Raw genomic sequence first — 25,216 nt, 5'->3', positions numbered from 1 at the left:
GTGCCCAGCATTGTGCTCTAACAAAACTTTAAAGCAGGTACTGCTGTGCTCAACTTAACAGAGAATCCACGGCTCAGAGAGGCAGAACTCATTTAGCCAGGGTCACTTAGCCAGTCAGCACCAGGGCTGAAATTCCTAGTTGGGCCTATGTGACTCCAAATCGCTTCCTATTACATGGCCGTTCCTTGCTTCTGAGTCTTCTTTAAAAGTGTAATAAGATAACTAATCCAACATGTTATGTTCTCACTTCCTTTAAACTTTCACAAAGCCATAGAGTCTTAGAGCTAGAAGAAGCATTAGGACATGGTCTAGCCTCTTTTCTTACCTTCACATGGGAGTGTAAACCAGCCCAGACCAAAGTCCTTTGTTTACTAAGACATCATAGCAAAACAATTTGAAAATATTTTGTAATTACTCAGTTCATGTCTAATTTTCAAAAATCTAAGAGCTCACCCAAATGGCACACATTATAGTCTAGGCCCCATGTAAAGACTGGAAGCAGTTAATCTCTTCTGTCCAAATACCCTTTGTTCATGCTGAAGAAGATGAACTGGTCTTTGAACCTGTCCCTCTGTCTTTGTTCTGGGGTCTTTATTCTCTCTGGGGGTCTCCTCTTCACACTCAAGGGCCCCATATCCCTCTTTGGGATAGTCAGGAATCTACTCCACGAGGAAGGAACTAATCAAGGCAGACTTAGGGGCTCCCATTTATACACCCAGGTTTTCACTAGCTTTTGTAGCAAGAAAAGAAGATCAGAAGTCAGCTATAAAAGAAAGAAAGGAAGGATGCCATTCTTAACTTACCATTTTCTTTGTGACACATGCTTTCATAGACACTTTTCAGGTAATCTTCACTACAGCCCTGATCTCTACTTTTACATCAAAATACCTTAAGTTGAGAAAAGTTAAGGTTACAGATCTAGATTGTAATAGAGCTGAAATTCAATCCCAGTCCTGGCTGAGTCAAAGTCCTTATTTACTCCACTACTCCCCTGAACTGGGTTTGGACACGTGAAACCAATTGTCTCTTTTTTGCACCTTTGACCTCACTAACCTCATTCCAACCCAACCTTACTGTCTTGAGTAAGTTTGTCACTGGCCACTAAAAAAGTTTGCTGGGATTCTGCATTTTTCACTGCAAATTCATTATCCCTGTAGGAAATTCAAATATGTGTTCTAGTGGCTGTGACTAAAAGCATCAGCTGAGCACAAAGGACGGCCCAGTTTGAGGATGGTGCTGACTCATCCTCTTTCCTATCTGCCTGGCCTTGGGTTCCTCCATAGTACATTTCCTCCCTAGCAAACTGGCCTGGACCTGTTCTTTCTCAACTTTGTTTTCTGGTCACTCTTCCAGTCCAGTGAGGCCACTTTGGTTTCGGTTTGGTTTGGTTTGATTTTTAAGTAAGCTCTATGCCCAACATGGGGCTTGAATCCATGACCCCAAGTTCAAGAGTTTCATGTTCTACTGACTGAGCCACCCAGGCAACCCTAGCAAGGACACTTTGAATTGGATCCCAATTTTTAAGGTGGGACACCCTCTCATGAACATGTCATCCACTGAGTTAACAAACACACTCGCGACGTTCTTACCTAACAATTGTCAACAAAGGTGAGTCGCCTACTTGGCAGCTGTATGGTCTCCTCCTTAGGGAAAACCTGACCTCCACCCCTGACAGGGGGCCGAGTTCAGAGTTCTAATCCACTTCAGGTAGGAGGGAGTGGAGAAGATCATTGTGTTGGAGATGGTTTTATAAGGATACCATTACATGACTTGAAACACAACTCTCACGTACTTTGAAAGGATTAATAATGAACAGTCTATCCTCTGGCCATGGACCCCTCATAAGCTTACTCTTTCCCTGCTCCAACCACATCCTTCCAAAGAAAATAGCTTAAGGAATGGTTTACTCACTTACAGGTTCTGGGTCAAATGCTTCTTTGGTCTTGAAGAGCTTAAGAACAACAAACATTTTTCTCTAGATCAAGTAACTGCTGGCCCTCAGCTGAACCCCTGCTTCCCTCTACAGTTCCTCAGCCCCTGAACATTGCTGGATGTGTATTCCCTGTATGTTATTTGTTCTTGATGATATCTTATGGTTTTTCTTGAACCAAATGAGACACTCTGCCCGCACAAATAGCTCCCAGGAAAATGGTCCATGACAAGTATTTGTGGGGAATGCTGACTGCCTCCAAACAAAGGGAAAGTTGTTTTTCATGTTCTCCACATTTTAATTCACTTGCTGGAACCTATTAGCACATTCCACTGTCACTGTGGACAGGGTGCTAATAGATCTGGAGCATGAGGGTGGTAGAAAACGCTATTAAAGTCAGAGTTTTGTCTTGTTACCTTGGGAGTGAATTATATAAAGGTACCTAATTAGCTCCTAGGCATCTGGCAGAATGGCCAAGGCAGAGTATGGAGAGCTGCCTCACGAATACCAGTTCCACATAGGAGGCCAGCTTTTAGGGACTCCACACCCTGAAAAGCACGCCACTAATGACATTGCTTGGCAGCTAAATAAGCAGCAGCCAGCCCTCCAGCAACTGAGGCACATGCTGCTTTCCCCACTAAAGCTCTCTAAGGGGATGGGCTGATCTGCATCGCCCAGCTGAGAAGCTACACCAGCTTTACTTTGGAAAACCATTTCTGCTTATGTCATCAAATTAAAAAGTCAGTTTTTTAAAAGTTGGGATAAAGCGCCAGTGAACCTAGAGACACACATATACACACACTTCACCCACCAATTTCATTCACAGATGCTCACTCCTAAGTGCACACACATTCTTCCATACTTGGAAGGGAATCCTAATCACAGATCCCAGTGGCCAGATCTGCGGTCTGGATAGAGCAAAGTGGAAAGTAGTTTTAGTAGTGGTCTTTAGGGTAGAGACACACCCAAACACAGTTTCATTTCCTGGCTCTTTTGTATTCATCACTCAGGGATCATTTGTTAACAAGCAAGAAAAACTCATTCAAACTAACAAGTAAAATAGGTGAATTTATTTGCTAATTTTATTCTCTTTTCTTCGATAATCTGTTTGATCTATGTCTTGTTAGATCAGAATCTGTTTGATCTCGTAGGTTTGCCCCCCCCACCAGATCCATTATTCACCCTTCCTACTCTGTTTTGTGCTCCAGAAGGCCCCTTGCTCATTGTTCCCTGTTGGACTTAGCCAATGGGCCTTCACTGAAATCATTTCATTCAAACCATCCGAGTTAAATTCTGATTCCTACCTAATGCAGTGGAACCTCTAAACATCTTGCCTTTGATCTGTCCAGTCGTCCTTCAGTCATAATGGCTTTCCAGTTCTACATAGCAAATTCAGGCTGACAGACGTTCTCTCCACAAACTTTCCCCCTCCATTCCCAACTTGACCAGAGTTAGTCAATATTCTGGTAACCCATAATTATCAGTAATTGCCATCTATTCTTTAAATTGTTTGGAAAATACTAACATGTGTGTCTTACAAAGAATATAAACACCTATTAATCTTGTTCAATTTATTACCACAGTCAAGGTCGCACTTGGGGTCTTGCAGTGTCTTCTAGACTCCAAGCCCCAGGGGGTTAAGCTCATGGCTGTATCCATATCACAAAGTGCCTGCCAAAATGGAGCAGTTAATAAAATATATGTCCAGTTCTAAAAAAAAGAAACAAGGAGGAGGAAGAATTTGTTTATGCCTTTGGGTTCATCTGTTCTAGAATACTTACTCTAGTAATAAAAAATGCTGTTAGCAAGAAATGATATTTATTAAGCACCTATTGTCGTCTATGACTGAAGTTCACTATCTTATCTCATTTAATCCTCATAACCACACTATGAACTAAACACTATTTTCATCTCCATTTAAGAAAATGAGGCTCCAAGATTAGGAGGTTGTTCTAGGTCACCAAGCCTGTGTGTGACAGAACCACCCTCAGTTTGATAGTCCCCAAAATCTGCTCTCTTAACCAAATCCAATGCCTGCCCCCAACACCCCCACCCTCTGTATGGCTTTGCAATTCCCTCTGGAGCCCACAGTATACTTCTCCTCCAACTGTTTCATGGTCAGTACGTCAAAACTGTAAGGTGTCTTCCATGTCTTTCACTGAGTTTTCTTTTCACGTTACATATCTCTGGGTCCCCAGTGATTCCTCACACAGCATGGCTTACAGACCTCTCATCTTGTTCTAGTGTAGATGTGCCCCAAAGTTCTTATTTAACACACTTCCACCCCACCCCCCCTCAGCAGTAAGGGCTGGAAATATCTATTAACTTTCCATCTAGAACCAACCACACCAAAGAGGCATCACACTGTCTCCCTGGGACCTCCTAACTGGGAGCAATACATCATCAGACTGATTATCCTAACAGATCCATATGATTTACAGGAGTTGTGTGTGCACGCATGTGCATAAATGTGTAAGGGAAGAAGGATGTTAAAGGAAGAGAAAGCAGAGCCTGTTTTCTGGAAACTGTCTTGAAGCAACGCTTTCCTTGATGGGGGCAGTTTAAGGAGTCTGCAATTCCAGCATCTGTTCATCCTTAAAAACCAAAAACATTTCCTAGACAACTGAAAACAAGCACGTTTCCAAACCTGTGAACCTCCATGCACAATGAAGTGAGATCTGTTTTCTGTCCTTGACTGGAGATCCAAACACTTTCCATTCCCTGAAATGAAGGACTTTACTGAAGTGAAATGAGAGTTATCTCCCCTCCCAGAAAGTAGCCCCTATTCCCTGACAACAACTGCTTGTTTGAGAAGTTCTTTCTACCTGACTTATTAGAATAGACCAGGAACTCTTTGATTGTTCTGTGCCACGTGCTCCTTGGCAGTCTGGTGAAGACTCTGAGCCCGTTCTAAGAATCGTGTTTATAAATGAAGAACCTAATTACATAGGAATTCAAAAGAAATCAAATACATTAAAATATAGTTATAAAAATATTTTTAAATTGTGATATAATAACAATGTGCTTCTTTGGTACTGTTTTAAATATTGATATCTATGTCTAATAACTATCATAATTTGGAAGTAGCAACAAGCACAAGTGATACTTCAACATCTCTACAACAATCTATTATGGAAAAAAGATCTGATCTCTATTGGTGACACAGTCACAGGTACTGCCTGTTACCTACATTCGTTATTAAAAGAAATGCTGATGTTCAGTCAGAGGTTAGTAAAAATAAAAAGGTAATCTCTTCCCAGCAAAATTCATAGACCCCCTGAGTTGAATGGACCCCAGGATAAGAACCCCCAGTTAGGAAACTGAAACTTTAGAAACCTGGAAGTGGGGAGACTTGTGACCAAAACTTGCTTCTGAGGTTTGAGAAGATCTTCAGTTTGTAATGTACCGGTAGGTTCCAGTACTTAGTATTTTGTCTTTTACTTATTGAGAAACCAGTAGGATAGTTTAAGAGTGAAAATTTGGACACAGGTTCTCCGCTTGGCACATGTATTGAATTTCATCATTTATAAGCTGTATGTGGAGAAAAGGTGGGAAATGGTCTATTCTGTAATGAATCTCATTCCTGAACCCCTGGCTAGAGCTTGCATACTGCCAAGGCCCCTCACCCTCTACACACAAGCCTGGAAAAAGCTCTCTCACCTTCCCCTAAAAGGACATTCCCCAAGCATTCAAAGAGGCATACTTTTTCCTTTCAGCTGACACTGCAAATGCTTAGGTGGGGAAATATTAGTTGATTCCTTAGAAGAAAGTAACACTCTCATTAACGGAAGATTTTCACTGACATCTTGACTTATCAAGTCCCAACCACCCTTGGAGCCAGGCAGGCTCCTGTCTGACAGACATCCAGCAGATGTCACTGGATACCACCTCCACAGCCTACAGGGCCTCTTACCACACATGCTCTCCTGCCTTGTAGTCCAACTAGGTCACTCAAGCCTCCAAAAGAGCAAAAAATCCAGCTGTCTCTACCAGTGTTCCCATGAAAGACAATAGGATATCTGAAGATCTGAACATCTTTTATAGCATTTCAGATCTAGAAGTTACCACAGAGATGATCTATCAGGGGCACTAATGGTAATTTGGGCAGGACAACTTCTTGTGCATTAGCATTTGAGCCCCGTCCACTAAATGCTGGAAGTGCATGCCCCATGTCTCTGTGACCCTCACAAGTAGCTCCTTATATTTCCAAACATCCCCTAAGGGACGTCACATAGCCCCTGGTTGTGGGTCAGAACCGCTGAATGAAAATGAGGCATAGAGAGCTTTCATGAGTTTCCCCAAGACATAGGCATAGCCAACTTATTGATTTGCTTATAACCCCACTTAGTTCCCAAAATGATCTGAATGTGTTGAACAACCCAGTTTTCATTTGGCCAAAATTCTCCTTATCTCCATTTTACGCATGAAGGAATTGCCCAGGGTCGCACAGCTAGAAAGTACAGGAGATCAGAACTCAAGCTTTGAGCACAAGTTCCACTGTGTTACTCCCTCTGCTGCTCAGTAATGTCACCAGACACTGGGCAGTTGCTGGTACCGTGTGTTAGGCCCTTGTGCTGCCCTGACGCTCTGAGTCGAGAAATGCCATTATCCCACCAGGTGCTGCAAGGAGCAGCCACGTGTTTCTATGCTTTCATCGGCTTTGACATCATCGCCACCACTGGAGAGGAAGCCAAGAATCCAAACACGTCCATCCCTTATGCTATCACCGCCTCCCTGGTCATCTGCCTGACAGCATATGTTTCTGTAAGTACTATATCCTTTCAGGACCATCCTGATGGCCTTTTTGTATCTGACTTTAAAATGGAGCTCTGGGACTGGGTTACCTTCTGTCAGGAAGTGGTCCTTCCTTGTGCAATCTTGGTAACTGTATGCATGTGTCCACACATGCTCTATCCCCATCCACACATGACAAGAAGGAAATCAGGACTGCAAACGGGACACAGGAGCAGCCCTGAGCCCTCACTTCACCCTTGGTCTCTGAGTCTCCATCCCCATTCCTCCCCACACACGCAGGCTCTGGGTGTCTGCTGCTGCCCAGGGATGGTGTACAGGGAGTGGGCTGCTGTCCAAGGAGCTCAGATCATAGGCTGGCAGTAACGGGTGGGTGTGCAAGCAGAGGCATTGTGGACCTCTGTGCACCCTCCTCAATGCTCTTCTGTCTTCTGGGAACTTCCCAGCAGCGAGAGGCAAGGCTCTCCCAGAGTGGGGAGAGAGAACACATCATCCTCTAGAGACACTCTTCCCCTTAAATCTCAGAGGAAATTTCTTTTTGCTGTTGCTCCCTCTTTTTACACTGGTCCAAGCTTCTTTTTAAGGTTTTCCAACTAAAAGGAATCTTCAGAAGGAAGCCTTCAGCCTTGTCTTCTCAGGGTCACTTCCCTGAGACAATCTTCACACTCTTCATGTGTCATTTGTCAGCTCCCATCTCAGAATTTCTATCACAGAAATAGTTCACTCACAACGAACATTCCCCCCACCCAACCCCTGGCAATGGAAAGAACCAGTTGAGAAGCCAATAGGTATGTCATTACACCAATGCCCCAGGCCCTGAGGGTTCCACTCACTTCAGTTACCAGAAATAGGAAAGAGCCAGCAGCTGGGACATGTCCTATCAACACTGCTACACCAGCTGCATAGCATAGGAAAAGTACCTTTCTCCCAGATACTAAAGCAAAACAATAACATCTTTAGCAACTAAGGAAGCCAGACCGGTGACTGGCTTGATCATGATGGCAAGCTGCAAAATAATATTGTCCTGGACACCAAAGGAAAACACAAGAGTAGCCTTCAATGTGGTTTATAAGGAATTCACCTGCTCCTCACAATTGTTTTATGGGTAGGTCAATTATCACCTAGCCCTATGCACACACAGGCAAGTGGCTTCATTTTATCCATACCCTAGTTATCCCTGCAGACAGCGTGTTCAGGGAGTGATGTGGGAAGAGCAGCAGAGACACTCCGCTCTGCCTTTCCCCTCTTATTCCTCCCTCATATCCCTCCCCTTTCTCCTGGGGTCAACCCCTGTGGCACACACAATAAAGTTAATAATCACAACTCCTTTCTTAGAACAGCGCTTTATAGACTGCAGAGTACTTCTATGCATCCATCAACTTTTTGCCCATCCTGATCTAACGTGAGCAGCAGGCTCAAAGCAAGTTGTTGTAGGGATCTGTCCCACTCTCCTCTAGTCCACCCCCGAAGAGGATGTTGCAAGTGGTGAAGTTGCTGGGAAACATTCTCTTCTACAACACATGGCCCTTACCCATGACTCAGGGGCTGTTTGGTGTTGCGCTGGTCAGCAGGCTGTCATCCCACCATCAGAAAAGCCAAACTGTGGGGCTGTGGTAGTCCATCCTCCTGTCCTCCCTAGCAGCCCGTGGCTTTGCCGGAGGATTTTGGCTCCTGAGAAATATGCAAAGAAGTGGTCTAGAAATGCACTGCCCTCTCCCTTTCAGGCTCTGAACTCTCTTCTTGATGCCAATATTGGCCTCTGCAGGCCAGGGAAGGCCTGGCCTTATGACCTGTGGCTTCATGGCCCAGGGCCATGAGAAAGGGATGTTATGGCAGATTTATCACATACAATGGAAGATAGGTCCTGCGAGCCAAGTGATTCCTGGCTAAGCAAAGCCACAATAGCCTTACAAAACCAGAGTAGAACTGGGTTCCATCTCAATGCCATAATTTGTTTGTTGGTCTGCTTGGCTCCTGGCACTGAGCTGCAGAGAAGAAATGGAAATATGAGCCCTTATCTGGGTCACATCTGTTAACTGGCTATGGATTTCCAATCACTTATCTTTGGAGTTTCTATCTCTGGTGTTCAGGGTGAAAGGGAGTATATAGCTAAGACTGCATAGGACCCTGAAAGTATAAAATAAATGAGAGTCTGGGCTATGTGGGCAGTGTGCCCATGGTCATTGCTAGGCCCTGGCTCCAGTGCCTTTGGCTGCCATTCCTTCCTTCTGGTGATATCTGCCCTTCATTGGACTGTCAATGTAGTTCTGCTGTTGTGGGGCTTACGTACCTGCATTTACTCCTCAGTTATGAAAGGGCCAGAGAGATACTGAGGATCATCTCACCAAGACCACTAAATTCTAATGGGAGGAGAAAATACTGAGACCAAGAGTTCTGGAAGCCAAGTGACTGGTCTAAATTAAGGGCATATGCCAGGAAGTGGCAAATCCAACATCCAGGTCTCTTTACTCTCCTGTGGGACATCCATCCATGCTGACCGTCCTCTCTACCTCCAGCCATGTTTTCTCTTGTTTTAACAGGTGAGCATGATCTTAACTCTGATGGTGCCATACAGTGCCATCGACACGGAATCCCCGCTCATGGAGATGTTTGTGGCCCATGGGTTCTATGCTGCAAAATTCGTAGTGGCCATTGGGTCAGTTGCAGGACTGACAGTCAGCTTGCTGGGCTCCCTCTTCCCAATGCCAAGGGTCATTTATGCCATGGCTGGTGATGGGCTCCTTTTCAGGTAAGGGCTATGCTCCATGGAATGTATTCTATTTTGCCATGCCTGTCCAGGGAGAATGTCACTCACTGTCAGCCTGACTATAATTTTTTTTAAAGATTTTATTTATTTATTTGGCAGAGAGAGAGAGAGATCACAAGTAGGCAGAGAGGCAGGCAGAGAGAGGGGGGAAGCAGCCTCCCCACTGAGCAGAGATCTCAACTCAGGGCTCAAACCCAGGGCCCTGAGATCATGACCTGAGCCGAAGGCAGAGGCTTAACCCACTGAGCCACCCAGGTGCCGCAGCCTGACTATAATTTTGATGTGAATGTTAAGCAGCATAGACTATGGAATTTGTCACATACCCTAACAAAGAGTTTGAGTGAAAGGAATATAAGCCCTGAAAGGGTCCCTCAGTTTGACTCTGGGTCCTTCAATCTAGCACAAACTAGTATGTTCCCTTAACTGCCCCACCCCTCCTGTTCAGCATTGTGTGTTGCTTTGTGAAGATTCTGGGTGTCCAACTGTCACACTGGGGTGGCTTCCAGAGGGAAGGATCCCAGGAACATCTCAGGCCTGCCCTCACATTGAGGCCTGGTACTGCCCATCTCTCCACAGCCCCTCTGAAGCCACAAACATTCCAATCTACCATCACAGGAAGGACAAGACCATCTGAACAGAGCCTAATATCAGTAGCAACGATGGCTACCATTTATTGAATATTTGTGTATCCTAGGTGCTTTGTATACAGTATTTCAGTTAGTTTTGCAAATGAATATAGTAGATGAGTATACTCAGGTGAAAATAACTTGCCCCAACACCCAGTTACTGAGTGGGGGGCCAGGATTTAAACTCATGACAGTCTGACTCCAAAGACCAGATTTTTAACTACACCAACATTAGCCGTGAAGTGGCCAATCTGCCCATGGACGCAAAGGGAATGTGCCCCACTTCTTGGTTCCCAGTGCCCACCATATGAGGGCTTGCAGTGAAGGCATTCTTCAAGTGCACGAAGCAAGGAGTAAAGCATAGAGACCAAGGAGCTCTCAGGGGTATGGAGGGATCTCCTCAGGGACTTTCTGCCATCAGCTGTCATCTTCTGCTTCATTTCCTCTGCATACCCTCAAAGTCATCACAAGGTCTGAGCTGCCATGTTTGGGAGCTGGACTGATCCAGAAGAGGCCGATTATCATGGAGATGTGACAACTTCACACATCCAAAAGGTTTTTCTGCTCTCAAAGAAAATTAAGAGGAAAGATCCCAAGCTCAGCCAACAGTCATGTGTAAAACACAAAAATAAGGGAAGGGAACCTGGAAGGCTTAGTCAGTTAAGTGACCAACTCTCAGTTTTGGTTCAGGTCATGATCTCAGGGTTGTGGGATCAAGCCCCATGCCATGCTGGGCATGGAGTCTGCTAAGATTCTCTCTCTCCCTCTCCCTTTGCCCGAACCCTCATTCACACTCACTCTCTCTTTCTCTCAGAGGGAAGGAAGGAAGGAAGGAAAGAAGGAAGGAAGGAAGAGGAAAAAGGAAAAAGAAAAGAAGGGAGAAATGGAAGAGAGGGGAGGAGGGAGGATTAGGAGGAGAGTGAGGAGGAGAGCAGGAACCAACTTAAGACCCACAAGAACTACTAAAATAGTACCTGCCATTCATTCACCTTTGTTGGTCTTCTCCATTTGGTAACTGGCTGGATTTAGCCTGCATCTATGAGCACATGTTTGGAATTATTGTGCTGTTTTGCCAGCTAAAACCCTGCACTTTCATTATAGAGCTGTGCTTCTCAAGTTTTGGCATAAATCAGAATCCTCTGGAAGTTTTCTAAAGTATAATTTGTTAGGCTCCATGCCCAGAGATTCTGATGTAGTAGGTCTCTGGTGAAACCTGAAAATATGCATTTCTAATAAGCTCCAAGGTGATACTGATGTTGCTGATCCGTGGACTGACCACACTGGGTAACACAGGGAACCCCAAGCAGGTATGTGAATTCTCCGTCCATCACTTCTTCCTAGGAAAGCTTGCACTTCAATTCAGGTTTCTGACATACTTCCTAAATTCAATCAACCCTTCACATCACACAATGAAGTAGGAACTTTAATAAAGAAGTTTGCCTCAAAAACAAGGCATTCAAGTAAATTCTTTTTAAATTATACTTCGAAAACCAAATCCTACAGTAGGAATAGGAGCTGAATTGAAACCAGTGAATCCAGAAGTAAAGTGGAGGGGCAGGACCAGGAGGAGTTAAACCACGTTAGAGTCTGTCACCCTCTGTAGCTCACTGCTAACCCTGTGCTTGCCCCTCCCTCCAGGTTCCTGGCTCACGTGAGCTCCTACACAGAGACGCCAGTGGTGGCCTGCATTGTGTCGGGGTTCCTGGCAGCTCTCCTCTCACTATTAGTCAGCCTGAGAGACCTAATAGAGATGATGTCCATTGGCACACTCCTTGCCTACACCTTGGTTTCTGTCTGCGTCTTGCTCCTTCGATACCAACCAGAGAGTGACATTGACGGTTTTGTCAAGTTCTTGTCCCAGGAGCACACAAAGAAGAAGGAAGGCATCCTGGCTGACTGTGACAAGGAAGTTTGTTCTCCTGTGAGTGAAGGGGAAGAGTTTTCTGGCCCAGCCACCAACACATGTGGGGCCAAGAACCTACCATCTCTGGGAGACAACGAGATGCTCATAGGCAAATCCGATAAGTCAACCTACAGTGTGAACCACCCCAACTATGGCACTGTGGACATGACCACAGGCATAGAAGCTGACGAATCCGAAAACATTTATCTCATCAAACTAAAGAAGCTGATTGGGCCCCGTTACTACACCATGAGGATCCGGCTGGGCCTTCCAGGCAAGATGGATCGGCCCACGGCAGCTACAGGGCACACGGTGACCATCTGCGTGCTGCTGCTCTTCATCCTCATGTTCATCTTCTGCTCCTTCATCATCTTTGGTTCCGACTACATCTCAGAGCAGAGCTGGTGGGCCATCCTTCTGGTTGTTCTGATGGTGCTGCTGATCAGCGCCCTGGTGTTTGTGATCCTGCAGCAGCCAGAGAACCCCAAAAAGCTGCCCTATATGGCCCCCTGCCTCCCCTTCGTGCCTGCCTTTGCCATGCTGGTGAACATTTATCTCATGCTAAAGCTCTCTACCATCACATGGATCCGGTTTGCAGTCTGGTGCTTTGTGGGTAAGCAACTTCCTTTGGAGCCTTTAGAGTTCCCTCTCAAGGCCTTGAGCAGGCTTATCCCAAAATTACCTCCTAGCTGGACTAAGTTTCTCCATTGCAAGAGAAATCTGGCTGGTTCTATGGACACTTGCTTTATGCATTAGAGTCAGTAAAGCCAGTTATGCCCTTTCTGCCTATTAGGGTCTTGGTCTTTGGTTCTGAAGAATGATGCTGATCAATCCATCACTTTCCATCACCTCATTGAATACCATTACTGGACATTCTTTTTATGGATAATTAATTCCATAAAAAGTCCACTTAAAATGAATCCATATAATAAAGGGACAAAAATAGCACAGTAAAAGTGAGAGTAGAAATGTCCAACTGGAATTCTACCTTGGAAACTAAAAATTATGAAACTAAAGTTTAAAAAAACATTTTTCTTACATTTGACAAAATTAAATTAAAATACCAATCATGCCCTAATTTCTTTAACAAGCAAAGTATGAATTAAGTGTGGATTTTTGGGCATAATATTTCTGACTAAATTATGCCATTTCACATCCTCACTTCATATTGACTTTTATAAAATATCTAAGACTTTTTCATTTTTTCCCAAGATTCTTTCTTCACCCTTCAGATATTCTAGTCATTCTCTTGGGAAGCACCTATCATGCCATCGGTCTTACCGATTTTCTCTTCTCTTGTTGGTAACTGATATAACTCTGCCAGCTCCTCAACCGTCCACAACTTTGGGTGTAAATCAGAAATGCTCTCTCCAAATTCACATTTATTGCCTTCGAAAAGTCCTGCAGCTTTCCCAAGATTTTTAATCTCCCTTTGTGGCCAATTTACATTATCACATGTTTCTCACACCCAACAAGCACTGATGTTCGTGAGATGACTGGGGATTGGTGCTCATGATAAGTTGAGAGGGAGGTTTAAGTGAAGTCTAACTTTAAAGTTCCTCAGTCACCCTCTTGAAGTTCCTTATACAGATTGGTAGCCCTGAAGCCTCATCCTCTCCTTGAAGTCAGGAAGATGGGTGTTCAGCACTGCTGTCCTCTGTGCCTGGAACACAGCATGTGCTTAATAAATGCTCCTCTCTGAGTACTGTTTCAATGAGAAAAAAATGGAATAGCTGGAAAGAAGCATGAGGAGGCGGAATTTAAACTGTAAGCCTGGAAGATAAGATTTACATAGAGGGAAGTAGGGGAGAAACAGTGCTCGGAGGACAGGGCTTTGGTCTTCCAGCAGATTCCTCACTGCTGAAGACCGGCCTGTGTCTTCTTGTAAGCATCCTGGCCCAATTTTTCACGACTCTAGGTCTCATCCTTTGTTAGGCTTTCAGAGGAGTTCTTGAGAGAACCCCACTAACTCATCGGGGTTTTAACTACTTACATGATTTATTCACAGTTTCTCTTCTCCATTTAAACATATTTCTGTTGGAACATGTAGCTAACCAATGGAAAGATTTGACTGAAGAAGGGAGAAATGTTTCACTCATGTATTTGTCAAATGACTGAAGGCATAGACATGAAGACAGAGGCATTCATTCCTAGATTGTTAAAGCTGGAAGGGACCTTCACTATCTAGTACAATATTACCCACAGGGTGGTGACCAGTGTATTGGTAATATTTGGGCTGATTTTAGAGAGTCTAGGAATGAACTTTTTTGAGTTTTTAAAAATATTACATAGTTATTATACATTTTCACACATACTAGAAAAAATATATTTGCTCACATCAATCTGGTAATTATTTTTAAATTTAAAATGAGTCAAATTAAAGAAAAAAACATCAGTACTAATACAGGTGCCATGATTCATAGTAATAATTAACACTTAATATAGCCCTTAGCACATACCAGCCATTATGCAAGGACTTTCCTTACATTAACGTATGTAACCCTCAAAATGACCTTCATTTTACAGATGAGGAAGCTGAGACATTTGACTGAGGTCACATAGCTAGAATTTGGTAAAGCCAAAATTAGCAGTCAGGTGGTGTGGGTCCAGGGATCGTGACCACAGCCACTATACTAAGTACGTGGTATAGAAATAATGGAAGTTGGAGAAACACTAACATCATCTATCCCTTCCCACTTCTCCATCTCTAGGTTTTACAGATGACAAAACTAAACTTCCAAAAAGTTAAATAACATGCTCAAGGTCAACAGGAATAATGGGAAGCTCTTCACACGGCTATTACTAAAACCCAATGTCTCCACGCTCAGCTCTGCACCTGGTACCACCCCACCACAGAGCCCCTGAGCATCCTCCTTATTGGAGCAGAAAGTTTGATATGTAGTTCCTGCAGATTAACCTCTAACATCAGGGCTGACTCCGCAGTTGCACAACCTCTGCACACAGGGCCCCACATTTGGTCTAATGCTCTGCTGCTGCTGCTGCTGCTTCCTTGAATTCTTACCAAATTTTTTTCTTCTTAACAACTTTTTCACAAGAGGCTCTATGATTTCATTTTGCACTGGGGCCCACAAATTACATTACCAGTTCTGCATTGTATCTGTGGTTTCTGGAGCACCAGAGGCATTTTGCAAAAGTGGTAAGGAGGTGGGGATCCTTGCCTTTGGAATCAAACCACCCAGGTTCAAATCACAGCTCTGCCACCTCTGTGTCTTGTGACCTTGGGAAGTTCACTTAGCTCCTCTGTGTTTCAGTTTACTCATCTGTAAAAATGCAAATAATTCACTAGTCTTGATCTGGTTGCTCTTTGAGGCTTAGATAAGAAAAGGGGTGCCTGGGTGGCTCAGTTGGTTAAGCATCCGACACTTGATTTCAGCTAGTCTCAGGGTTGTGACCTCAGGGTTGTGAGGTCAAGCCCTGCACAGGGCCCCATGCTGGGTGTGGAATCTGCTTGGGAGTCTCTCTCTCCCACTCCCTCTGCCCCTCCCTGCCTCTCCCCTCCTAAAAAAAAAAAATAATAATTAATTAACTAATTAATTAAAAATTTTAAAAGAATATATTGGGGAAAGTGATACGGATTATTTCTCTCCTGCCCTTCTTTTTAAAATCTAAAATGATTCATTGTCCTCCAGACTAGCTATCACATGCCAAAGTACAGCATGAACCTGTTCTGACTCAGGTTGCCCTCCCAGTTATCAGGCAGAAGAAAACTCCCAGAGAGCCTTTTGCAATCTTGCTGATAGCATAAACTTCAAACCTGTTCCAGAAACGGATACTACTCCCGAACATGGGAGGAAGTCACCCTGCAGCCTGGGGCTGCCCAGAGGGCACAGGAGCTCACAGCTCAACAAGCACCCAGCTGCTAGCCACCAATTTCCTTAGCATCATGGTCTTTGAAGACTGGTACATGAGTAAGCTTTGCCTAAAACAAAAATTTGCAATCTCAACTACACAGCAGAATTGCCTGACTGCTGAAATATTCTGTGCCCAGAATCCCCCCCTCAGAGATTGTCTCAAGTACTGGGCATTTTTTAAGGCTCCCCAGGTAATCATGAGCAGTCAGGTTTAAAATTATCTAGAACAGTGCTTCTCAGAGTTGGGTCCCCGACCAACAGCATCAGTATTACTTGGGAACTAGTTAGAAATGAGATTTTGAACTCCACCCCAGACCTACCAAGTCAGAATCTCTGAGAGCAATTTAGGTTTTAACAAACCCTACAGAGTATTCTGATGGATGCTCAAATGTGAGAACCACTGACCCAGAGAGAAAAATAAGAAGATAATTAGTAAGCAGGGTAGATAATTTAATTACAAAAACTCCCTGTTTTCCAAAAACAAATTTTTGCCCATATAAAATATATCTATCCCACAACCCCATATTGGCTTATAAAATTTTCAGTGCTCTCATAGAACAAAGATTCTACCTCTAAATTTCTGAGTCTCCAAAATGTCAGATTTTTTTCCTAATTTCTCTATTCATAGTATAACTTTCCTGGGGAGAACAGAAGAGATATTTTTAAATGGAACTACTTATGAAACAGCAGCTACTTTTTAAAAAGATTTACATGGCTGAGCTGAGTCATAACTTGATAATCTTCTTGGGCACATTTTTTTTTTTTAAACCAGACTTCTCTAAATGAATCTTAATTACAACATTTTTCTAACAATGTTTTGCTAAGCTTTTGACCTTCAGATGAGCACGACTCATAGAGTAAAATAAGGCACAAGTCCCAACAAGATTACTCAGCACTTGTTTCTTTTCCTTCAGACAAGAGGAATAACACACATAGCAAATGTTTGATAATCCCAACAAAATGAGCACAGGGAAGCCTGAGTTTTCCTTTCTTCTTAGCTGATGTGGTTTTGTAAAAGAACACCTCAAGGGGTTGGGCAGAGTCTCAGGGAGTCTGAAGCTAGCAGCGACCAGTGATGACACTACTCAGTGGCACTTTCCAGCTCTTCGGTTCCCTGTGGGACTTTGTTAGAAAGTAGCCATCTGGTAGACCAGCTCATGGTGGGGGGGCCCCTCAACCCAAGGGCTGCCAAGTTCTTGCCTGCATTTTTTCAGCCCCTCTGAGAAAGCAAATTCTTGTCTATAGATTTAGAGAACAGACAGTGATTTGACAATGAACCTCATAAATCTTGTACTAAGACATAATTTCCAAAGAGAAGACACACCTATGGTCTTTACCTTTGCTATCATTTGAAAATCCTTTTGGAAATGGACTCAAAGCAGCCGTTGTCATGAAGGGAAGAGGAGGAAGGAAGGGGGTTGTGTACTGGGGGCAGAAGGCATCAAGACAAATCAACTCCTGAGAATGTGTCCCATAAATAAGCTTGAAACTCTCCCTGTAGGCAGAGGAGAAAACAATTGGCAATTTCACCAAATAAATGATGCTCAAAGGGGGAAAAAAAAATCATGAAGGCCAGGATGAGGATGGTAACATAGCCAGTGCAACTGGGAGTGTGGAGGGGATCCCGCTACAGTCCAGGCTGTGTGCTGGACGGGGCTGTGCATGGAAGAGAGGGCCTGGGGATCCCATGGCTCTACGCCCAGCGGCAGTTGCAGGGGTGGCTCTTCTTTGAGACAAAGGAATGAAGGAGAGGGGACCTTGGCAGAGACAAAGGTCCTGGAGCAGGTGTGTGCAGCGTGCCTGGGACACAGAGCCATGACACAGTGAGCCCTGGGCATCTTTCCCTCAACATCACATTTATAAGATTCATCCACACTGTTGCTTGTGCTTAAGTTGTTCCTTCTCCTTGCCTGGGCAAGCCTTCCCCGGTGAGAATAATACACCGTTCTCATGCTCATGGACATTTAGCTGGCTTCCAGTCTGGGGCTCTTACAAATGAAGCTGCTGTGAACATTCTTGTACGTGGTGTTTGGTGGACACGTGGGGTTTCTGTGGAGTTAGAAGTGGAATTGCTGGCTTGGATTACTGGGTTTTTAAAATATTCCTTTACAAGCTTGTATTCTGTCTCCTGGCCATTCTAGCCCCTCAAATAAAAAAAAAGGGTCCCCAGTTCCATTTCGTGGATGGGAGACTGAGGCATAAAGTCATGTGACTTTATATTTGATCTGTGGCAGAGCCAGGGAGAGAATCTCCAACGCCCCCCAAACCCCCCTTCAATCCGAGCTGGCTCCTCCTGGCCACACCAAACTAAACAAACCTTATTGTTATTCTAATCAACAGGGCTTGTGGCGGTATTTTAAAAACTAACCAGCAAAGTGGGAGTTGGTAGGGATTGCAGCGGGTGGGGAGGACACCTTCTCATTACCATCCCGTCTTCCTTTCCGCACTGGCAAATGTCTGTTTTGGAAAGCTGATCCCAGGGTAGTAAAAATAAAAAACGCTCTGCGCATAACAAAGTGCCTTCAGTTATCTGCAGCGGGCAGGGCTTCCTGCTGGAAAGTGAGCCCCAGGAAGAGGCTGCTCCACCCAGCCCGAGGTCAGGTGGCCCTACTGCTCTGGCCGCCGAGCCTGTGACTGCCTACAGAGGACAGGAAGCTCCCAGGGGACTCTGGAGATCAGGCAGCTGCTCCTCAGCCAGAGTTCGGGCCAGTGGGGTTAGAAATCTGCTGTTACCATCTATCTCCAGGTCCCCGGGCTCTGTGCAGAGCTGAGCTTTTGTTCAAGGTGTTCCCCCATATGATCCAGAGATACCTCCCCCCTCCTCCCAACCCTCTCACTTTTAGATTTGGGGTCATTTACTTAATTTGCCCAGGTGGATCCACACAAGCAGAGTAAATGGGTGTGTTGCCCCCGATGCTCAGGGATCCCAGCTTCTGAAAGCAAACCTGGCATTTCTAACCCTTCCTGGAGGTGCCTGGGGTTGGGAAGGGCCATCAGTTTAGACTCAGGAGATGGAAGTTCCAGCACCATTTCAGTCACTGATTTATTAAACAGGTCTTAACCTCTCTGGGATGATCGATGAGAGAGGACTTTTTTACAAAGGGTTTTACGATCACAGAGTGTTCTACCACATAAAGAAAGCCCATTAAATTGCCAAAGTCATGTTTCTTCATCTTGTCTAGCCTGAGTCTCTCTTGGGCACATTCTCCATCAGGGAATATCTGTCTGGAAGAAAACCCAAGGCCTCCTTTCAGATATTTCCCTTCACTGCAAACAGCCTTTCACTAGACTCATTGCCATTACCTAGGAGCAGGCCTGGCATTCGGCCCATTTGCCTGGAGAACAACCATGTCTGTTTTTCAAATACTGAAACCCTTCTGTGCCTACTGCTACCTAGTGGGTGCCCTACGTCTCTGCTCTCCCTAACTCAACAACTCAAAAAAATAACTCCAGCCTAGCTGGAGGGTCTCCAAGACCCCCTGCAACACAAAAGCTAATTCCCTTCTGATTTTTAACACCACACGTGCATTTCATGTGTTAGAGCTAGAAGATGTATAACTACAAAGCAATAGAGCTGAGTTTTTAAGGAACAGCAGGATTAAATATGCAAATATCAGTTAGCCTTCTCATTCTTGGGGCTTGATTCCAAATGACTTCTGCTTATGCGGAAAGCAAATCCTCTCTGAAAAGTAAAACTTTGCCATCTGTAAGGGTTTATGAAAGAACATGATGCCCGTCCCAGTGACAAATGACAGTGCCCAAAAACTATATGAAGCAGTAATAGCATCATTGGAGTGAATCTATAGTCTCATAAAGTGAAGAATTTTTCCCCACGTGCTTAATAATTCATGGAAATTTCAATAATTCTGGATATCAGAAGATATTAAGGAATTATTATCAGTGTTTAGATGTGATAATGATACTAAGTTTTTAAGTCTATTTTAAAGATACATACTTAATTATTTACAGATGGAGCATAGGATGGAAAGGATTTGTTTCCAAATGATCTAAAAACAAGGACTCAGTGGGGTGGGTGTCAGGAGGAAGCAAGTGATGAGTATTTGAGCTTCTTTATACTACTCTCTCCACTTTGGTACACGTTTGGAATTCTTCAAACTAAAAAGCCAAGCAAAATTGTTTTCAATCAGTCTATCCCGCGTGGCCACCCCTGGTAGGTGAGATACACCCTGGATGGGGACCCGGGGAACCCCTAAGAACTCACAGTCCCAACACCATCCATGTTGCTGTGGAAAATCTTATTTTGTCCTATGCCCCCGTTTCCTGTCTCTGAGACGTATGTAATCCTAACCTCCCCACTCCCTGCCCCCCCACACACACTCACACACTCTCACACTCACACTCACACGCACATTCCCAAACAAGCTGCAAGGAATCTAAACAAGATAACATATATAATGTTTTGAACTCCTTGGGAGAAAGATACAACATAAATCGCGCATCCTGAGGACCTCAGCACCCAGAAGTGTTGTGTGAAGTTCGGTTTAGATGATTCAGAATTCCCAGAATCCCCACAGATTTTTCAGAAACTACCTCATGCTTAGTTTTCTAAGCCAACTGAAGAAAGAAAAAAAAAAAAAAAGGAGCAGAAACAAAACACCCTGCTGCTACACAGGAGGCTTTTAGCAGCTCTGTTTACTCCTCCGACACAAAGCCTTTGTTTATGTGTGACAGATGGTCGTCCATGCTTGTCTCCTCACTCTCTTTACCTCCCTTCCACCCTCTCCCTCCCTCACTTCATTTGATCCCCTCTGCTGCTTTGTGCCCCTCCATTTTTCCTTTTCTCCAATCCTTGGTGCCTTACACCACTTTCCTTGAACTTACTCAAGGGCCAACAAGAAGCGTCAGGCAGAATGCCAGTCCTTTGCCCAGGCTGACAGTTGGCTGCGTGGCTTCCACCAGGCTGCGTGCACACAGTCACTTCTTGGTTCAGAGCATTCGTGTTTGAAATATATATATATATTTTTTTTTAATTTATTTATTTGAGATCGAGAGAAAGAGAGCATGGTGGAGAGAGGCAGAGGGAGAGAGAGCCTTAGGCAGGCTCCCCACTGAGCACGGAGCCCAACGCCGGGCTCCATCCCCCGACCCTGAGATCGTGACCTGAGCGGAAACCAAAGAGTCAGACGCTCAGCCAACTGCGCCCCCCGGGTGCCCTGAAATATATTTTTAAAGACAAAATAACACTTTTGAAATTATAGGAGGCTCAGAGCAAACATTAAAAGGCCCATAAATACTTACACGACAGATTTCCATGGGTTGCTTTTTCAAAGTAATCATAGTCAGTGCATTCAGGAGCACACATGTTCCTCCGGACGCCATCATTCCCAAAGAACAAAGAACGAATGTAGCCATAACCCCTTACTCAGTGCATACTGTGATAAGCATAGTCGGTAAGCCGGCCTGCGGAGCGCAGGTGTGAAGGACTGGGCTTACAAGACTCTTCTCTCTCTCCATGCGAATGCTGTTTCGGCCCTCAGCCTGCTTCTTTTTTTGTAAAATGAAGGTACTGAAACAGATCTAGAGATTCTTTCCAGCTCTAAATATCTAGGATTCTATGAGGCTCTTAGAGAATTTCCATAAATCAGTCTACCTGACACCACCACACCTGGTGGGGCAGGGGAAGATCTGTCAGAATAGATGTCAGACCATGTGGAATGACGACCTGTGTGATGGCAGAGCAGAGAGCTGAGAGGCAAAGGCGAAAGAAAAGAAAGGGTATTAAGTTCAGTAGGGAAATAACTCACTTATAAATAGGGTCTGAGAAGGGGATCAGATGGAAAGAATTGATATAATAGAGACAAAGCAGGAATCGGAGGCAGGATTCAACCCCTGCCTCATTGCCTAAGGGAAAAGATAGCAAAACAGCAAAAATGGGCAAAAAGAGCTGTGTGCCTGTTGATCCCACCTGGTCTCCTGAAATTTATTCTCAGGTCTCAGACATGCTTCCAACAGAGACATTCTCCAACCAGGAACATACTATCCCTTTTAGAAGGGACCTTAACTTGATGCCTTGTCCTACACAAGGGTAATAACTATCACCCATGGCTACTCGCCCCCCAGCCCCCCCACACACACAAGAAAGAGTAAAGATCCATGTTCAGAAAAATGAAGTCGCTATTTGAGAGTAGCTACATCTGCAAATGATTAACTCTAGGATTTATTACCAATTAGGACTATAAATCTCTGCTTTCTTTGGCTTCTGGAAAGTTGATTTCACTGGGGGATGGGGCAGGGGTTAAGGAGAAAGTCATTTGAAACAGAGAGGGAGAAATCCAAGTTGAAAAAGACCCACTTCAAATTCAAAAGGAGCAGGATTTCTCAGGCACCAAAGAGGAAAACAGAACAGAACGTGACCTTGTGGTTCTGAGCAAACAGCTGTGCAGATGCCTGCAGGGTTAGCAAAGTCAAAGGAATGGGTGCCACTCAGAAGAGGGATTCTGGGGGTTGGAAGGGAGTTGTGTAACTGAGTGGCATCCAGTGGCCAAGCCCTAATTGGCCAGTGTAGGCAACAGAATACAGGTCTCAGGAGCTTTATGCTCCTGGTCTGAAGGAGTCCCAGTCTTGGCTGCCCATTGGACTCACCTGTGAAACTTTAAAACATACCCATGCTAAGCAAAATAAGTCCATCAGAGAAAGGCAATTATGTCTCTCTGATATGATCTCTCTGATATGAGGAATTTGAGGGGGGAGGGTCATGGGGGTTAGGGAGGGAAAAAATGAAACAAGATGGGATCAGGAGGGAGACAAACCATAAGAGACTCCTAATCCCAGGAAACAAACCGAGGGCTGCTGGGGAGTCGGGGGGTAGGGATAGGGTGGCTGGATGATGGACATTGGGGAGGGTATGTGCTATTGTGAGTGCTGTGAACTGTGTAAGACTGATGATTCACAGACCTGTACCCCTGGGGCAAATAATATATTATATGTTAATTTAAAAAATAAAAGATATAATGAAGAGAAAAAAAAATAACCATACCTATGCTTTGATCACACTGCAGACCCATTAAATTAGAATCTCTAGGGGTGGGGCTTAGGTGTAAGGGCAGTTCAAAAACTCCCCAGGTGGCCCTCCAGCTGAAGTCAGAGTTGAAAGCACTGCTTACCCATTTCATCCTCATGGCAACCCCATGTCATAGGTGCAGTGACTATCATGAAGAGAAAATGAGGCACAAAGAAGCTAAGTAACTGGTCCAGAGTTACATGGCTAATAGTGATGGAGGCAGGATTTGAACCCAGGGCTCACACTCTTAATCATCATGCCCTATGACCCCCCCCCAAGGCTATGATTCTCAGCTATTTCAAACTCTGAGCCTCCGTGAGCTTTTCAAGATAGAAAATGGGGGTTGTCGAACAATTTTTTAATATTTATTTATTTATTTTGAGAGAGAGAAAGAGAGCATGAGCAGGGGGGCAGAGGGAGAAGCAGAGAGAATCCCAAGCAGACTCCAAGCTGAGTGGACCCTGAGATCACCATCCAAGCGGAAACCAAGAGCTGGATGTTTAACGGACTGCCCCACCCAAGCGCCCCTCAAACTATTTTTATACTTAATTACAGAAAAATTATAATAGAAATGAAACATTAACCCTAATTAATGTTCCATATTGCCTAGGAAAATAAGTTTCTTCCCTTGGCCTGGAATGACATCAGCTAAGGAGGTTGCACTGGAAATTTCATGCTCATCAGAAGTTCTCATTCATTCATTCATTCATTCAACAAAGATTAAGTGCCAGTTTTTCACAGAGTCTCAAAATAGAAGCACTCTGGGCAGATAATCACACAGTAGGCGTTCCAAGGGCCCTAACAGTGGCAGGCAGCAGACCCTTTGAGAGCGAACAGCTCTGAATGGCAGTGATAACAATACTCCTTTGGTGAGTGAAAAATGGCGAAGTAAACCATGGGGCGGTATATGTGCACTGCTGGGTGGGGAGATAAAAGATGGCGTCCCGGGACGCCTGGGTGGCTCAGTTGGTTGGACGACTGCCTTCGGCTCAGGTCATGATCCCGGGGTCCCGGGATCGAGTCCCACTTCGGGCTCAACAGCTCCATGGGGAGTCTGCTTCTCCCTCTGACCTTCTCCTCGCTCATGCTCTCTCTCACTGTCTCTCTCTCAAATAAATAAATAAAATCTTAAAAAAAAAAAAAAAAAAAAAAGATGGCGTCCCTAACCGGGGCGTGGGGTAATAAAACGCTACAAGAAGGTTGGGGAGACACTGTGGGTGATTCACAAATATTTAAGTCGGGGCGGAAAATGCAAATTCCTAGTTGGCACCTGCATGAGTGTAGTGATACAGGGAGGTGGGGACAGAGGTGACTAGAGAGTCCACATTCTGTCTAAAGAGGCAGCTAGCGCTCGCCTCCCGTCACACCTGCCATATAGGACTGTGGGAGTAGGGTCGTGAGACCCTCTGACTTTTTTAGGGGAAGCTGTAAATACGGGTTGCTTCATGCCAGACAGCCCAGTTTTTAAATGACACTTAGCTCGAGTCTCTTCCAGACACGATGTAGACCAAAGAAAACACATCCACAGCGGACTCCGCTTTCACCACTGAGCACCCCCCTCTCCCCCCGCTGGTACCGTGGATCCCCAGAGCAACTGCTTACGGGCCTGTGCCTCTCCCTCCCTGCAGGTATGCTCATTTACTTCGGGTACGGCATCTGGAACAGCACCCTGGAAATCAGCGCGCGCGAAGAAGCCCTGCACCAGAGCACATACCAGCGCTACGACGTGGACGACCCCTTCTCGGTGGAGGAGGGCTTCTCCTACGCCACGGAAGGCGAGAGCCAGGAGAACTGGGGCGGGCCGGCCGAAGACAAAGGCTTCTATTACCAGCAGATGTCAGATGCCAAGGCCAACACCCGGACAAGTAGCAAAGCGAAGAGCAAAAGCAAACACAAACAGAACTCAGAGGCCCTGATTGCAAATGATGAGTTAGATTACTCTCCCGAGTAGGAGTAAACACACAAGAAACGTGTAGAAACGGTGGTGATTCCTTTTCAGTAACTTAAACCGTGGGCTAGAGGATGAAAACATTTTTGGCTCTCATTTCAAAAATCCAGCCTTCCCCAGAGTCAGTCCCCAGTCATAGCCTGTCATTTGCTAGTTTTGCTCTTCCGGATAGTTCTGTCGAAGAGTTTAACCTGGGTTTCATCACTGATCCCCTTGTTTTAAAAAAAAAAAAAAAAAGAAGAAGAAGAAGAAGCTAAACCAGAGGCTGCAAGAAATTCTGTCTTAGGTGTGACCATCAGAGCTGATGGCGGCTAGTGTTTCCTAGGCCTTTGCTTTGCTGGTTGAATCTTTTTGCTTCTTATGGAGACCCCAGAAGCAAGGGGCTCACTTTGGGAGC

The 25,216-nt window shown here is 44.8% G+C and overlaps 1 protein-coding gene across 1 annotated transcript in view; it reads left to right on the top strand.

The window, feature by feature from the left end:
- SLC7A14 (solute carrier family 7 member 14) overlaps nt 1-24,900 on the top strand; it is a 108,899-nt gene extending 83,999 nt beyond the window's left edge. Inside the window, exons 5-8 of the mRNA XM_032847936.1 lie at nt 6,548-6,694; nt 9,223-9,431; nt 11,714-12,591; nt 24,500-24,900. Coding sequence (XP_032703827.1) covers nt 6,548-6,694; nt 9,223-9,431; nt 11,714-12,591; nt 24,500-24,822 — 1,557 coding nt within the window. The 3' untranslated portion in view covers nt 24,823-24,900. The remainder of the gene's footprint in view (nt 1-6,547; nt 6,695-9,222; nt 9,432-11,713; nt 12,592-24,499) is intronic.
- The last annotated feature ends 316 nt before the right edge of the window (nt 24,901-25,216 follow it).

The sequence above is a fragment of the Lontra canadensis genome, unplaced genomic scaffold, assembly GCF_010015895.1.
Source record: "Lontra canadensis isolate GAN:19392208 unplaced genomic scaffold, GSC_riverotter_1.0 scaffold196, whole genome shotgun sequence".
NCBI classification, from domain to species: Eukaryota; Metazoa; Chordata; class Mammalia; order Carnivora; family Mustelidae; genus Lontra; species Lontra canadensis.
Note: the sequence above shows the minus strand (reverse complement) of the source record. Positions and strands in the feature narration are given on the sequence as shown.